Source organism: Ciconia boyciana, chromosome 1 (genome assembly GCF_034638445.1).
Source record: "Ciconia boyciana chromosome 1, ASM3463844v1, whole genome shotgun sequence".
Classification (NCBI taxonomy): Eukaryota; Metazoa; Chordata; class Aves; order Ciconiiformes; family Ciconiidae; genus Ciconia; species Ciconia boyciana.
In genome coordinates, this window is record NC_132934.1 from 196,189,000 (window position 1) to 196,202,756 (window position 13,757).

Here is a 13,757-nt window from a genome sequence, read left to right on the forward strand (position 1 = left end):
AGGATATAGGGCATGGCTCTTGTATCTGCATCAGTGACTGGAAGGTGCCCTGGGCTGTTCTTTGGCTCTGTGGCAGCTAGATGGGGTGGCCCACACCTGTGTGATTGAGCTCCCCGTCCCTCAAAACAGGGTGGCTGCACTCAAGCTACCTACTGGGAAAGGTCCTTGTCCCACGCTACCTCCCAGAGCGTCCCCAGGAAGGGTTTGGAAGGGTCATGGTCAGCATGGATGAGCCATGGTGAGCCACTGAGGTCTAGCGCCAGGCTAGCTGCCTACCATGCTCCCGATGCTAACAGGGACGTAGCTAACGAGTATCTGTCTGACAGGATATTTGAAGGAATATTCCAAATTTCTGTCCAGCATAGGTGCATTTTTACTTGGTTTTGTGAAAACCGTGATGAGTACTAATGTGTATTTGCAGAAGAGGTGCAAAGGGGAGAGCTGGTTGCTCAATTTACCCTGGCACCACAGATGCCGAGAGGGGCTGCTGGAAGGAGCAGAGTTCTGGCCTTATGCTAGATAAGAAGCTCTGCTTTGCCTTAAGCTGGGCAGAATCAGACCCCAGCAGACTGTCATCATTACATGACAGGGAACCGGCCATCTGAGCAAACCACCCATTGTCCCATGAAGCACATCAGCCTGCCAGTAACCTTGAAGGCAGCCCACACCATCAAGCGAATGGTGCCGGAATCCAAAGACATTGCACGTACCAGCCTGGGACCTTCATTCCACATGTAATTTTTTTTTTGGAAAGCACTACTGACTGCCGCCTCCCCAGCGGCACGCTGGTTGGGAGGGCAGCAGGGGATACGCACTGGCAGGGGCTGAGGCTTCAAGCGTGTTAATTAATTTGTGGCAAATTAATTACGGAAAAGAGGGAGACTGCAAGGGACAAGTGACGGTGCCAACAAACTTTCCCCATCACTCTGCCCTACCTCCCCGGCCTTCTTCTCTGAGTGCCTGGGAAGGGCTGAGCAAGACGGACAGCAGAAGAGCTCAAGCAAAAACCCGCAGCATGCATAACAAAGCTTGGGAGCTGCTGTGTTCAACACGCTGCCAGTTGTGTAGCCAAGTAAATAGCCCCGGGGCGCTGGTGACTCGAACACCACTTTTTCATGACTGAAAATTATTCTATTTATTGAACAGTCATTTTACACTTGAGAGCTAAAAACTTCCTTTTCCCACCTTCTGTTGGAGATGCATGCACCTCCGGCGTGTAACCCAGAGCGAGCTGCTTCCCCGGGGGAGAGGAGCTTAATGACTCATGGAGATTCACTCTTTGCTCAGCCTGTAGGCTGTGACATCCATGCAGAAGCAGCTTGGTTCTTCAGGAACAGAGTCCCTCTAAAACCACAAAGGTCTGGCTTGGGGCCTTATGGCAATTGCATGAACAGAAAAGCACAAGGACAGTGAAATAAAAGCACGTCAGATGGCAGTAGCAGGCAGGCGCTTGGGCGAGGTGGTCGGTGGGTGCGCGGTGGCCAGGGGAGCATCCATGAGGACTTTGGTTTGGGTTTGAGGATGTGTAAGGAGCCTCTGGGAGGCTCCAGAGTTCCCCCAGCCTTGGGGTTGCGATTTGTAACATTTCAGCCAACCTCTGCATCCCCCGTGGGGCTTGTTCGGTAATGACTTTTGGTCCTTCTCCAAAAATATGCTGATGTTGCACTGTTTGCCCCGCATTGGTCACTCCAGCTGGGCAGTGCCCACCTCGCAGCACCCATGAGCAGACCCCCAGGCTTGGGTGCACCAACAGGGGGGGACCTGGGTTAAGTGTGTCCCCTAGGGTAAACCCGAGCTGCACAAAACTCTATTGATGGACTTGGGGCCGTGACTGTGGGAAATGGAGACAGGCACAGCAGCCCCTTAGGGATCGGGCATGTCTTCTCACCGGCCGAGGGAAAAGGGCATCTTCAGTGGGCTCGTCTGCCAAGGAGGGCTCCCACTTCAGTTTCAGTTTTACTTTCTGAGTTACTAAAATGTCTGCAATACCACTGTGAGACAGTGCTCAGCTGACAGACTGCTCAGCAGAAGCCAGCCCACATTAACTGTCCCCAGAGATCCTTGTCCCAGAACAGGAGGTGATGGGCACAAACAGAAACAGGAGGCTCCATCTGAACATCAGGAAACACTTTTGCACTGTGAGGGTGACTGAGCACTGGCATAGATTGTCCTAAGAGGTTGTAGAGTCTCCATCCTTGGAGATACTCGCAAGCTTTCTGGACATGGTCCTGGGCAACCTGCTGTAGGTGGCCCTGCTTCAGCAAGTGGGTTGGACCAGATGATCTCCAGAGGTCCCTTCCCACCTCAACCCCTCTGTGACTCTGAGATATGCTGCCCTGAGTTTACCAGAGACTGGGGTGTCTCAGGGGGACGCAGGGCTGGCATTGCCCATCCCCAGCTGCACCATCACCACAGAGGGCTGCCAACAGCCGTGCAGCCGCAGCACCCTTGTCCAGCCTTGCTGTGAATCAGCTAGGAGCCCGCCATTACCTTGTGCTAATGGATGCAACCTGATGCCTACCCCATCCCTGAAGCAGAAGCCTCCATGTTTTTATGTGAGCTGTCAGCGCTGGGCAGAGAGCAGCAGGGTGCAGAAGGCCGGCGATCCCCGCCAGCAGGCCTGGCAAGGCTGCGCACTGGAGGTCTGCAGGGATCTCCTGCAACAGTGAAATGAAGGCCCTCAGTTTTCAGCATTTCCCAAATATTCTCAGATATGTATTGCTGCAGAAATACATGTCCTGGATTTTAAACATTGTGCTGGTCTCTGTTAGGAAAAGCTGTGCTGCATCTCCCAAGTGCTGTCGGAGACCCAACGGTGTTGCAGCTGAGCAAGCTCCTCGTGCTGTGCTGTACCGGGGCTTGCTCGTGGCCACGCTGCTCTGCCAGAGCCCGGCCCAGGAGCATGTGTGTGACATGCCTGTCGTCCCACTGGTGTGCATGACACCTCTGGGACAAGCAGCATCTCCTTCCCCCATGTTTTCTTACAAACACAGCGGAGAACCAATGCCATGAGCTGCAGGCATTTTTCTATCCTAGAGGTGCAAAACAGCAACAGAGGTTGCCAAATTAATTGTTATAGTTAATTATTTTTCTCAATTTATTCATGCTTCAAGGGACCTCTTCCCTGCTGACTTTTCAGAGTGGAAACGGGCTGTCTCCACCAGCCTTCGCCAGTGCTGGGGGAGTCGGGCTGTGTGTTGCAGATGGAAACGTTGTGGTTGGTGTTTGCCGTCTGATTACTGCAAGAGTCAAACCCTCCCGAGAAGTATCGTACATGCAGATAAAGCATGGTGAAAGCCAGGTTTTAAATTCTGAAACAGACCTTAGGAGAGAGGAGACAGAAAACACCTGAGGCAGAAGATGGACCCCGGCTGTACATGCCCACCTTTGCCTTTGGTAAGGTAATGAAATTACAGCTGAAGCCAGGAGGAGCTTCCAGTCTGAGTTTGTTTGCCACACACGGGTGCTGATCACCTAACAAATTGTCTGGGTCCAGGTATTGGGAAAGAAAGGCTATAAAATCATTGCGGGGCTAAAATTGCTACCACTGACTCTCTTCACTGATGTTTCTGCAAGAGCCAGCGCTCCTCTGATCTATTTACTGAAGGATGATTTGCAGAAAATAAATCTCTAACAAGGTCGTGCCCTTTCTTGCAGCTCTGTGATGCATGAGGCAATCCTGCCCCAGCTCACTTGTTCACTTTAACGTGACAGTGGGTGTTTGGGCAGGGCGTCGTGCTGCGGACGGGGCAGCCTCTCCTGCCCGGGGCGTTGGACCCACCACACGAGGGAAGGCGAAAGGTGTTCACCCAATTTTTAGCGTGGGCTGCATGGCCTTTTCCCAGGAAGAGTTCAAACCATCCCCATCAGGACCAGGATGAGGCCGGCATCCCTGCCGCCCTGTCACCCACCCTTGGGTCTGGGACCCCACACGGGCACGGGGGCTGACACCTGCCCACCCCATCCTTCCCTGCAGAAAGGCAGTAGCTTCAGCAGGGGCGTCCCAAGGGCCGAATCGAGCCCTCGCCGGGCAGCTGGACCACACTGAGTCTCCAGCAGCCCCAGAAGACGCGACGGACCCCAGCACTTTTGTCACTCGGATCACAGGCTCCCCTGCAGAGCGGGCAGGCGGGCTCCGCGCCGAGGCACCGAGGATGGGGAGCGAGGGCAGAAGACGGTGTCTGCCACCATCTTCCCTGTGCCTTTCCTGAGCCCGCTGTGCGAAAGCATCCGCCTCCCCTTCGCATGCGGCGTGCATGGCGGCCGCTGCCTCCTGCGTTCAGCAGGGCGGAGCTGCCCTCTGCTGTCTCCCCTCCGTACAGCTGCCCGCTTGCTTAGAAACTCAAGGGCCAGCCCGGGTACGCTGCTCTGCAGCCAGCAGGGCTCCGGGGGAAGGAGCCGGGCTTCCCTGCGATGCCACATCTACGGGTGGAAGTGCTCAGCAGTGGTGTTCTGCCGGCTGGCAGCTTCCCCAGGCTCGGTCATGCGTTGTACCACGAACAAGAAAGCAAAACCGGAGCCGTAAGCGCTGGGGCACCTGTGTTGCACGGAGAGGGCGAGAGGACAGAGGCGCTTGGCACCGGTTCTCAGACACTTCAGTGTCCCCGGATGCTACTCATGCTTCTGGGTTTTCTGCTGTTCCTATGTCATCCCCAGCCGCTTCTGCTCCCGGCAGAGGAGATCTGACGGAGGGCTGGTTTAGTCAGATATAATTCCAAAGTCCCTTGAACAGAACTTAAAAAGCACATTTAAATACTAGTTTTTAAAGCAAATCTCCTCTTTTGTCACAGAGGAGAATTGGTGGTGTCGTGCTGGTGTGTTCAGCAGTCAGTGTTGCATTCATTGCCGGCGAACACCAGAGAAAGCAGAAGGGGTGAATTCCCTTACACTTACCCTCCATTGCTGTTAGGATTTTGGGGTCTGGAGGCTGAGTGCAGCAGAGCAACAGCAACTACGGGCATGTGGTCAGCAGAGCATCCAGCCCCGGCGTCACCACACAGATGACAATGCTGTTGACTCCTGTGGTCTGCATTCAAAAGAGCTGGCTGAGTTGGCAGAGCTGGTCCTGATCGCTCACACACATTGCTTGGGTGGTGACAGTGGGTCTCCAGAACCTGGGTTTATTTATTCCCTATGACCAAGAAGCAGTAGGACAAAGTCCCAGCTCCATCTGTTTCTTCCTGGCTTCCTGAAGGCTGCCAGGTCTTCTCAAGGGATTTCTCAAAGATGCTGTGAGAGATGCTCTATCCATCCATGCCAAGGAGTGAACACAGATGGGGAACAGAGGGGACAACTGTGACTATAAGCTGAGTTTTGAAGTTGCATCGCCATTTAGCTTCACCTGACACAAGGATGCAGTGTTACCCCAGGTTTTCTGTACATACAAATGTCAGAGAGAGGCTGGAATGAGATACCAGGTGAAAAACTATCTGGCTTTTTAATGCCCAGGAGGGTATGATCTCCAGCTGTGCACAATGCTAGGCCATGGCTGTGCAGGGAGAGCTCTGGAAATGTGGGTTTTGCTTATCATGAAATGATGAGTCAAACCAGGAAGGTCAGACACAGAAAAAGGCAGCCCCTGCCATGGGTTCCTGTGGGCTGTGGAGGATCAGAGAGGCAGGAGCACTGCTGAGCCAGGGAGCGCCAGGATGCCTGGGTGAGGTGTTCAACCACAGCATCCCACGGAGATCTCAGGTTCCACTATGGCATGCGGTGGCATCTCTGTGTGGGCAACTTTCTTCTGCTGAGCTTCAGTTTCCTTCTGTTTTCTCTCCACTGCAGTCCCCAGCGGGCTCAGCTCCCACCGAAGCTTCCCGGGTGGGCAATGCTACAGCTTCTCTTCCAAACTCTTGTCATCCTCAAAGGAAAGTCCCCACACCTGGAGGCACCTGCAGAGCATCAGCAGCAGGAATGGAGGGAACTGGGAGTGCAGTCCTGGGGTGCTAATGGGGAAAAATAGAAACTTTATTTCTCTTGCTCAACTTGGAACAAAAATGATGATTTAAAACGGAACCACCTCCCTCACGCTTTTTAATTTAATGTGATTGATGATAATTTGGTTGGACAGCTGCAATTCTCACAAATACCTTGGTGTCATTTTGGGGAATGGAAAAAGCGTTACGTTGATTTGAGCTGCAGAATTAGCAGTGACCACTGAAGTGTATGAATAAAAATAACACTTCCAGGACAGTTTGGGATTGGAATATTAAAGGCGGCAGTGGTTGCTGCTTTCAGGAAATTGTAGATGGAATGATTCGATGTTAAGAGTTTTAAACATAACTAGCAATACAGAAGTGTTTTAATTAAAAGTGCCCAGAAGTAATTAATTATTTTAACAATTCAAACAGGAGATAAAAATGAGTTCTCACCCTTTTGTAAATCACTGTACTACATTGTGTTAGCAGGACGCTGTTAAGGGATGGTCTTTTTTTCTGGAGAATTTAAGTATTATCCTGGGTCTACAATGTCAAAAAGACATAGATGGGATTATTGTTTTGCCCACGATCAGACAGCAAGTGAGCACAGAGCCTGGAAGAGAACAACGTCCCTCCTCCAGCTCCTGGGCTTTGAGGCCGGGGTGTCCTAATCTGGCAATTTTGTGAGATGTTGCAGAACGAGGATCTCCATGGCCCCGGTACTTTGCAACCATTTTGCCCTTGTTGTGTGTTAGAGGGAGCAGGTATAGGAGATCCTTGGCAGGGGAGACCTGGCGGCCCAGGTCTGGTCAGAAGAGACATGTATCAACATCCTTCACTGCTGAAAACAGGTCTTCAGGACAAAATCCTTTTGAGAAGAAAGAATTACTGCCATCTCCTGCCTGGAGAACCTCCACCAACTCCTGATAGCCTCTGGGGCTGGCGGCCAGTGGCAGCCTGCACGGGGTCTTGCTGTGATCGTGAACCACAGGTCCCATGTTTTTGCTGTTGCTGGAACATGAGCCTGTGAGTGAAGCTGAACATCTGTGTAAAAGCTTGAACGCAGGACTGTTTGCATGAGAGCTGGAGATTTGCTCCCCTCTTCAGACCTCACAGAGACTCAGCCTTCTCTGGCCTGGAGTTATCCAGAAATTACTGCTGCATGGGACTGTATATCCACCTAAACCTAGCAGCAGCTGCTGCTCTGTTAGCATGGATTTCAGAGAAGAGTCCTCCTCCTAGCTGCACTTCCCGTCCCAGAGATAACCGTAACTCTCTGACACCATTTCTGCCTGGATGGCAACACTGCAATAGCAGAAGTGATGGAAGACTGAACAAAGACACTATTATTTATGCATTTTTTATCCAACTCTTGTTTAGCAAAGTGGATATTTGTAGGCATTTCCCACCAGCCCTCCATAGGGAGGCACATCGCGTGAAGTTTTCTACGTGTGCCAAATTTCTCACTCAGCTGCGCTTCTGCAAAGCCTCGCTCTTTTGGCTCTTTGCTCATGCTAGCGGCTATGTGTAATGCTGTGGATCCCACTATGTGCATAATTACCAACACAGATGCCTGTGCCAATGTAGCAAATTACAGGACAGATAGCACATGACAGCCTCTAATTGCACCACCAGCCTGGGTACCAGCACTGAGGGTTTCTTGCACTTGGTGCAGGTATCGCTGCCAGAGAGGATGGCAGTGGGGACAGGAGAACGAGGAAGGCTTTGCTGTCCATGAGCTGGAATTGGTCCCCAGTGTTTTTTCATTTTCTAATTTGTTTGTTTGTTTTTGAAGAGGGCCAGAAGAAGAGTTGGGTGAGAGATGCTAAACTGCTGGCCGGGCAAGCACATGCTCAAGTTTCACTGCTACAACACAGCTGCTCCTGCATGAGCCTCAATGCTTTTGGGGGCTGTGGGAGCAGCTGAAGGGCTACAGCAGTAAATAAAAGTGCTCCAGGCTCACCCCTTTGCTCAAGGACTCGCGAGCCATTGCGCATCCTCTGCCAGGCAGTGGGATGCAGGGAAGAGAGGTGTTCCCTGCTTCCCATGGAAACCCCACCCCGAGCCCTGAGATGTGCATCTAGCAAGGGTGAGCGGCAAGTGGGGAACTGGTCCAGCCTGGGGGGTAACCCAGCTGGCAGGAGCATCCCTGCCCAGAAGATGCTCTGGGGGGACCATGCATCCCTGCTCCCCACATCCACTGGGTACCAGGAGCCCGGAGGTGCCCGGCAGGGAGGGAAGCATCTCCCAGCGTGTTTCAGTTGGGGCTGGAGGAGCCGCTGCTGCAGGACTCCCGCCCTGTCTCAGCTGGCTGATGGTGCTGGCAAAGATCTCTGCAGACACGCTCACCTCATCCTGCTGCGTTAGGTAGATTTTTTTCAGACATTCAGCCTACATTTCTACTTTCTTAATTTCATTCTTAATGTTCTTTGCTCAAGCCCTTGGGGCAGTAAATGGGAGGCAGGTTAGCAGGAATAGCTAAGTAGCTGTAATGAGATTTCTGCTCAGGACGGTCTTGCCTCCCCATTCATCTGCATCATGCTGCTTCTGCCTGAGTCAGCGTCCCCTGGAGATGTGCTGCTTGCTGAGGTCTTCCCCCAGGATTTATTTTTAGTTCTTTCAAATCAGGACCAATTAGCTCTCTATGCCTCTCCCTCTGTTCCCGTGTTTCACCTGCAGCTGGCCATAGGATCTTCAGCTCCTATGAAAAACTGGAGACCGTAGGTCCTTCCCAGCTTAAGTCTGTCCATCCTCAGTTACAGCTGTTCCTCACGGTGAGGCAGTTTTCTGCAGCGTTTCCGAGGGTAGGAGTAGGGGCGGTGATGTTCTTGCTTTGGCAGATATGGAAGAGCTTTTGTAGGTCTCGGGCTTCCTTTGTGCTGTAAGAGCAACTCTGTCCTCTTTCCTTCCATGATTTACAAGATTCCTTTAAGATTCCTGCAATAACTGCTTTCCAGTGACTTTATTTACTTTTCACTTTCGTCCTGCTTCATTCTTTCCTTACTTTGCAATTAACTCCTCTGAACTCCTGCCCAGCTCCTCCTCCTCCCCTTTTACACCTCCTTTTTCCTCCCAGGAATGAGACGCTCACTGGGGTGGGACAGCTGCTGCAAAGGTCCACAGAGACTGGAAGTTGCTCTGAGCCCTAAAATGCAGCCCTAAATGAGGGATAACATCCAGGTGGCCCCGGTTTCACCCAGCTGACAGGAAATTTGCCTCCTGAGCCTGCTCCAAACAGCCTGCACTTAGCTATGCCATGTCGGGCCTCATGGTCCTCCAGTGCTGTGTTCCCCCAGCCCTTCTGCCCTCGGATGCCCCCCAAAGCCCTTTTGCTGCACCCCAAGGCATGCAAAACAGAACCTTGGCACCCATTGCTATGAGAAAGCACCACTCTGTCAGGCTACGACGCAGCCCTCTTATTATTTCAGACCCTTTGCACTGGAAAACGACAGAAAAACAGCAATTACACCTAATGGCTGTGGGGGCACGGTGCGGGACCCCAAGCCCAGGCCAGCTCTGAGAAGCCAGGCCACCTCCCCACAGGCTGGGCACAAGCCACCCCATGCCCGCGGGGATGGGTATGCTTTCCCTGGCGCAGGGAGGAGGTTGAAGTGGCTGCCATCAGATGGAGAGGTTCTTGCAGTGCACGCTTGCACGGCCACAAGAGCTCAGTTCTGCTAAGCAACACCAGAAATATGGGCTTGAGCAGCAAGAGCACAAAGTCTTCTGAGAGCACCCAGGTGCCAAGACGTGCTGCTCTAGTTGGCTGAGCTCACCTACAGCCAACTAGAGGTGCAGGAGAGCCAACTAGAGCTTCTGCAGCTTGCGCTGCTCCCCCCAGGTAGCCACCACTCCTGGGGGGGCACGTGGAGGTGCCACGGGGTGCAGAGGGGCCGGTCTGGCGGCACAGCAGCAGGGAGGTTTGCTCTGTAAGCAGCAATGAATAGTAATGGGTGTAGTGTCATCTGCTTCTCCTCGGGCACTGCGTGGCCTCCTGCTGACCTGCTGACTGAAGGGAGCCTGCCGTCACCCGGGCACCGAGCACCCGGCTGGAGAGCGGGATGGATTTGTTGAAGAGGGCTCCACGGATTCTTCAGCTTTTTTTATTGAACTTATTCCCGGCTATTGCGGGAGGTTTTGATACAGCAATGTGCTTTAGCACAGTCTAGCTTTGAATTTGTTTTTTCACTAGAGGTCTGAAGTTTGTTAGAAGATGCTGGAAGCTTGTGGTGTGCAGAGAGATGTGAACGGGCCAGCCTGGGGTCTCTCTTGCCCATGAGCATACGGTCTCTGATGGATGTTGTCCCTTACAGGTCCATGCCTTTGCCAGTGTTTTCAGCCTTAGCCCTGGCCTCCTCCCATAATGTTTATCACCTCTGAAAACACCCACAGTATTTGAATCAGTCTGTTTGCGAGGTAATTGATGTTATCAGATGTATGTGTCAGAAGGAATTTGTCCCTAGAGCAATTAGGTTGGTTGGTTGTCTTTCATGGGATCTCTCTTGATTTATATAAATTGCAGTAAATATAGGCTTGGCCTCCTGTTAGTCAGGCTGCGACTGGTCTGACCGGGGTGATGAAAAGCTCCTGGGTTTAATGTCTCTGCATATTTTCTCGTAGGCGAGTTTCATGGTTTTGCTGTCTGCGCATGTGTGCGGGTGGTCACGAGTGGTCCTCCTTGAGTCCTGCAAGCGGCGGCCACATGCTGCACCAGGGAGCAGCGCGCTTCACATCGCCCCTGAGCCATCACATCCGTCCCAAACAGGCATGCTTGGTTCAAATTCCTCCTCGGTGCTGCCAACGTGAGATGCCCCTCTTTGTCTCTTCCTGCTGTGCTACAAATTGGTGCTCAGATAATAAGTGATGCAAAATGATGCCCTTCCTGTGACAGCCATGGAAGAAGGCTGCACTTGCCGTATGCAAATAGGCCCTGATCCAGGCACTTCAGGGTTTGAGTAAGCCTATTGATGTGCTTCAGATTTAGCATGTGTGTTAAGTGCTTGGCTGGGTCAAACCCTGAGGAAATGCCTGAAGGTCCTGGGAGACAAAATAGCCATAGGATGAGCTGTGGCAGCAACCGGGGGAGAAACCCACCCCAGGATGAGCACATACCACGGCCCCCGTTTAACTGACTGAAGTAACTCCTGAGGATCCTGGGTCTGGAGATCCTCCCCTTGCGAAGCCTCTGGTCTAGGGGAGCAGGGAAGTCACGTCTCCAGTCACCGGGCAGAGCAAGACATCTCTTCTCCAGGGAGTGGTTCTGGAAGAGCTGAAACTGTGCCAAGCCAGAGCCGTCACCTGGCAAAGCAAGTTTGCCCTCATCGGCCAGACCTCAGACCTACCCCATCCTTTCACAAGCACCCAGGTCCCCCCAAACCCTCCTTCTCTTGTGTGGTGCCTCCTGATGGTGACAGCCACCCTCTGCCCAGCTCTGGGTGCCCTGTGTGGGAGACCACACTCGTGGGTGCTTAAAGAGGTGAGCTGAGGTCTTGAGGTTTGGTTTGGCCATCTCAACGGTTTGGAGAAATGGGAACTGACCAAAAAATGAAGCAGTTCTAAGGGCCCCGGCTGCCAAGGCTGGGACAGCTCGTGGGCGTTCACCGTCTCCCAGAATGACTTCTGCCCCGGCAGCAATCACGATGAGACGCCTCCTCCGTCTTTAATTACTTCCTTCCATCGTGGCCTTCCTCGTTACCCCTGCCCACCCCAGCCCACGTGGTTCCGCTCACGATGCCCGCTGGCATGGAGGCGACTGCAGCAGCAACCCAGATGTGGGCACTCATGACTGAAAGCTTCAGCATCACCACCAGCTTAAACTTGGTGGCACTAATCTACACGTGTGCCCCTGGCTTGCCCACTTGCATGGGAAAATATTTCCATTTAAACTGATCTGACGACCGTGACCACAGTGAGTTGTTGCAGCACAGCCAACAAGTGTAAACAACCTCCTGAACTGAGGTGCTGCCGTCTGAAATGTGCTGGATCCGTTACCCAGGATGAAGAATTATAACTTACCCAAAAAAAGAAATCTTGGCCATGCTCAAGAGACGCTGTAGGTGCCTCAGTGAACATTGCTGATGGCGGTGCTCACATATCTTACTGCATCTGAAGATAATTTTAAGCATCCTAAAATGCCTAAGAGGTTGCATAAATAAATATTCTAGAGAATATTCATGCCTCACATGTTAACACAACTGTTAAGCAACAAACAGCAGGTGAGTAAAGAGAGGAAGATGCCTGATCGCTGTAGGGACCTAAAGGACAACGGAGCCAAGGAGCAAGCTGTTTTTTCTGGCTTCGCCTAGAGGCAGTGCTCTGATTTTCATTTCCAGATTTCATGCGTTCCTCTGTGGTGAAGGTCCTGAGTCGGGTGCTGTTTGCTCCGGGGCCAGCTAGAGACAGGAGAGCAAATCCCTGGATTTCTTCTTGCTGTGACTACTGCATGTGGGTATTTACTATTTGATGTTTAATCAAACAGAAACATGCATAAATGTAATTATAGTAATAATGATAAAAACCAAACCCAAACGACAGAACACAAGAAGACACCAAATTAGACTGAAATTAGTCAGACTGTCAAAAATGAGAAAAATGCTAGGTGTCAGTGGAGCCTTAATTCCCACCCACCTCGGGCTGACACGGGTTGACAGTCTGTAATTGCACCGTGACACACCAGTTTGTTCGCGGGGCTGGGGTGAGGGTTTTCGGGAGGAGGGAGGTGGCAGGAGAGGAGAAATGCGCTTCCAGCGCGGTGCTGCCAAGCATGGCCGGCAGTGATGGTCACCCCAGGTCCCAGCTCCAGCCATACCAGGCGTGTGTCAGGGACCTTCACCTCCTTTGCTTACCCCCTTTCTGCTTTTACCATCCACGTTCAGTGCGTGGCTTGGTGTATGCACCCAGGTAATCCCCGCACAGGCTTTATAATGATTAATTTCCTCCCAGGTGCTTCTGCGATGCTGTCATCATGGCAGCAATCTGCAGTCACTAACGATGCTGTCTCCTCTGTCCCCTTGCAGGTGCGAGCAAGCCTCCCCTCTCGGTTTTGCGGCAGGGGAGCTGGGGTCAGTCTGCCCATCTCATCTGGGACACTCAGGACAGCACTGAAAACAGTGTGCAGAGCGGGTTTCGGTGCAGCTGTGGGTGCCTAGCCCTCCTCAAAATCACGTGTCCCTCTCGCTGCTCCCTGGGTGCCTGGGAGATGGGGAGGTCAGGTCACCTTTGGGTTGATGGGCTGGTGGCATCGCTTAGAAACATCACAAGTTCAGCAAGGGCAGACCCTCGTTCTTTGGCAGAGCCATCAGCTCCTTTAACTGGTCACTTTAGCAAGTCACTGTCCCTCTTCCCCTTTCAGTCCCCTTCTTTCCTTCCCAACTGCATCACTCAGGCAGGGATCCTGCAGGCAGGAGCCTTTTCTGTGCACAGCCCAGACACGTTCCCGGAGCATCATCTCTCCTGTCATGGATGGGACCAAGGGTCCCAGCTGATCTCCAGTGTGTGACCATGTAGTTAATTTTCCTAATGCACAGGTTAAGTGAAAGCTGCACAAGCAACTTTACTTGGATGCCGCTGAAGTACAGCTAAGCAAGAGCAATAATATATTGCATTTGTGTACCTTAGACCAGCTATTTGTTATATCATATACCATGCTGGTAAGAAACATGTTCTGAAGGGTGAAACTAGTGGTTTAAAATGCTGACTTATCAGTTTTTCTGAGTACTTGGATTACTTTTCATTTTCTGTTTGCACAGCACCATCTAAATCCAGCTTCCCCTCAGGTCTTAAACTGCAAAAACTGCAAACAAGCCCCACTTATAGGGAGACCCAACCCTTCAAAATGTTCTT

The 13,757-nt window shown here is 52.2% G+C and overlaps 1 protein-coding gene across 3 annotated transcripts in view; it reads left to right on the top strand.

Annotated features, from left to right (window-relative positions):
- Nucleotides 1-11,325, top strand: part of KATNAL1 (katanin catalytic subunit A1 like 1) — a 76,296-nt gene extending 64,971 nt beyond the window's left edge. Inside the window, exon 10 of one of the 3 annotated variants that reach the window (XM_072850412.1) lies at nt 10,536-11,324. In XM_072850412.1, the coding sequence (XP_072706513.1) occupies nt 10,536-10,779 (244 nt within the window). In that variant the 3' untranslated portion in view covers nt 10,780-11,324. Of the gene's footprint in view, nt 1-10,535 lie in introns of all 3 variants that reach the window. The other 2 variants (XM_072850408.1, XM_072850413.1) reach the window with 2 other exon arrangements.
- The last annotated feature ends 2,432 nt before the right edge of the window (nt 11,326-13,757 follow it).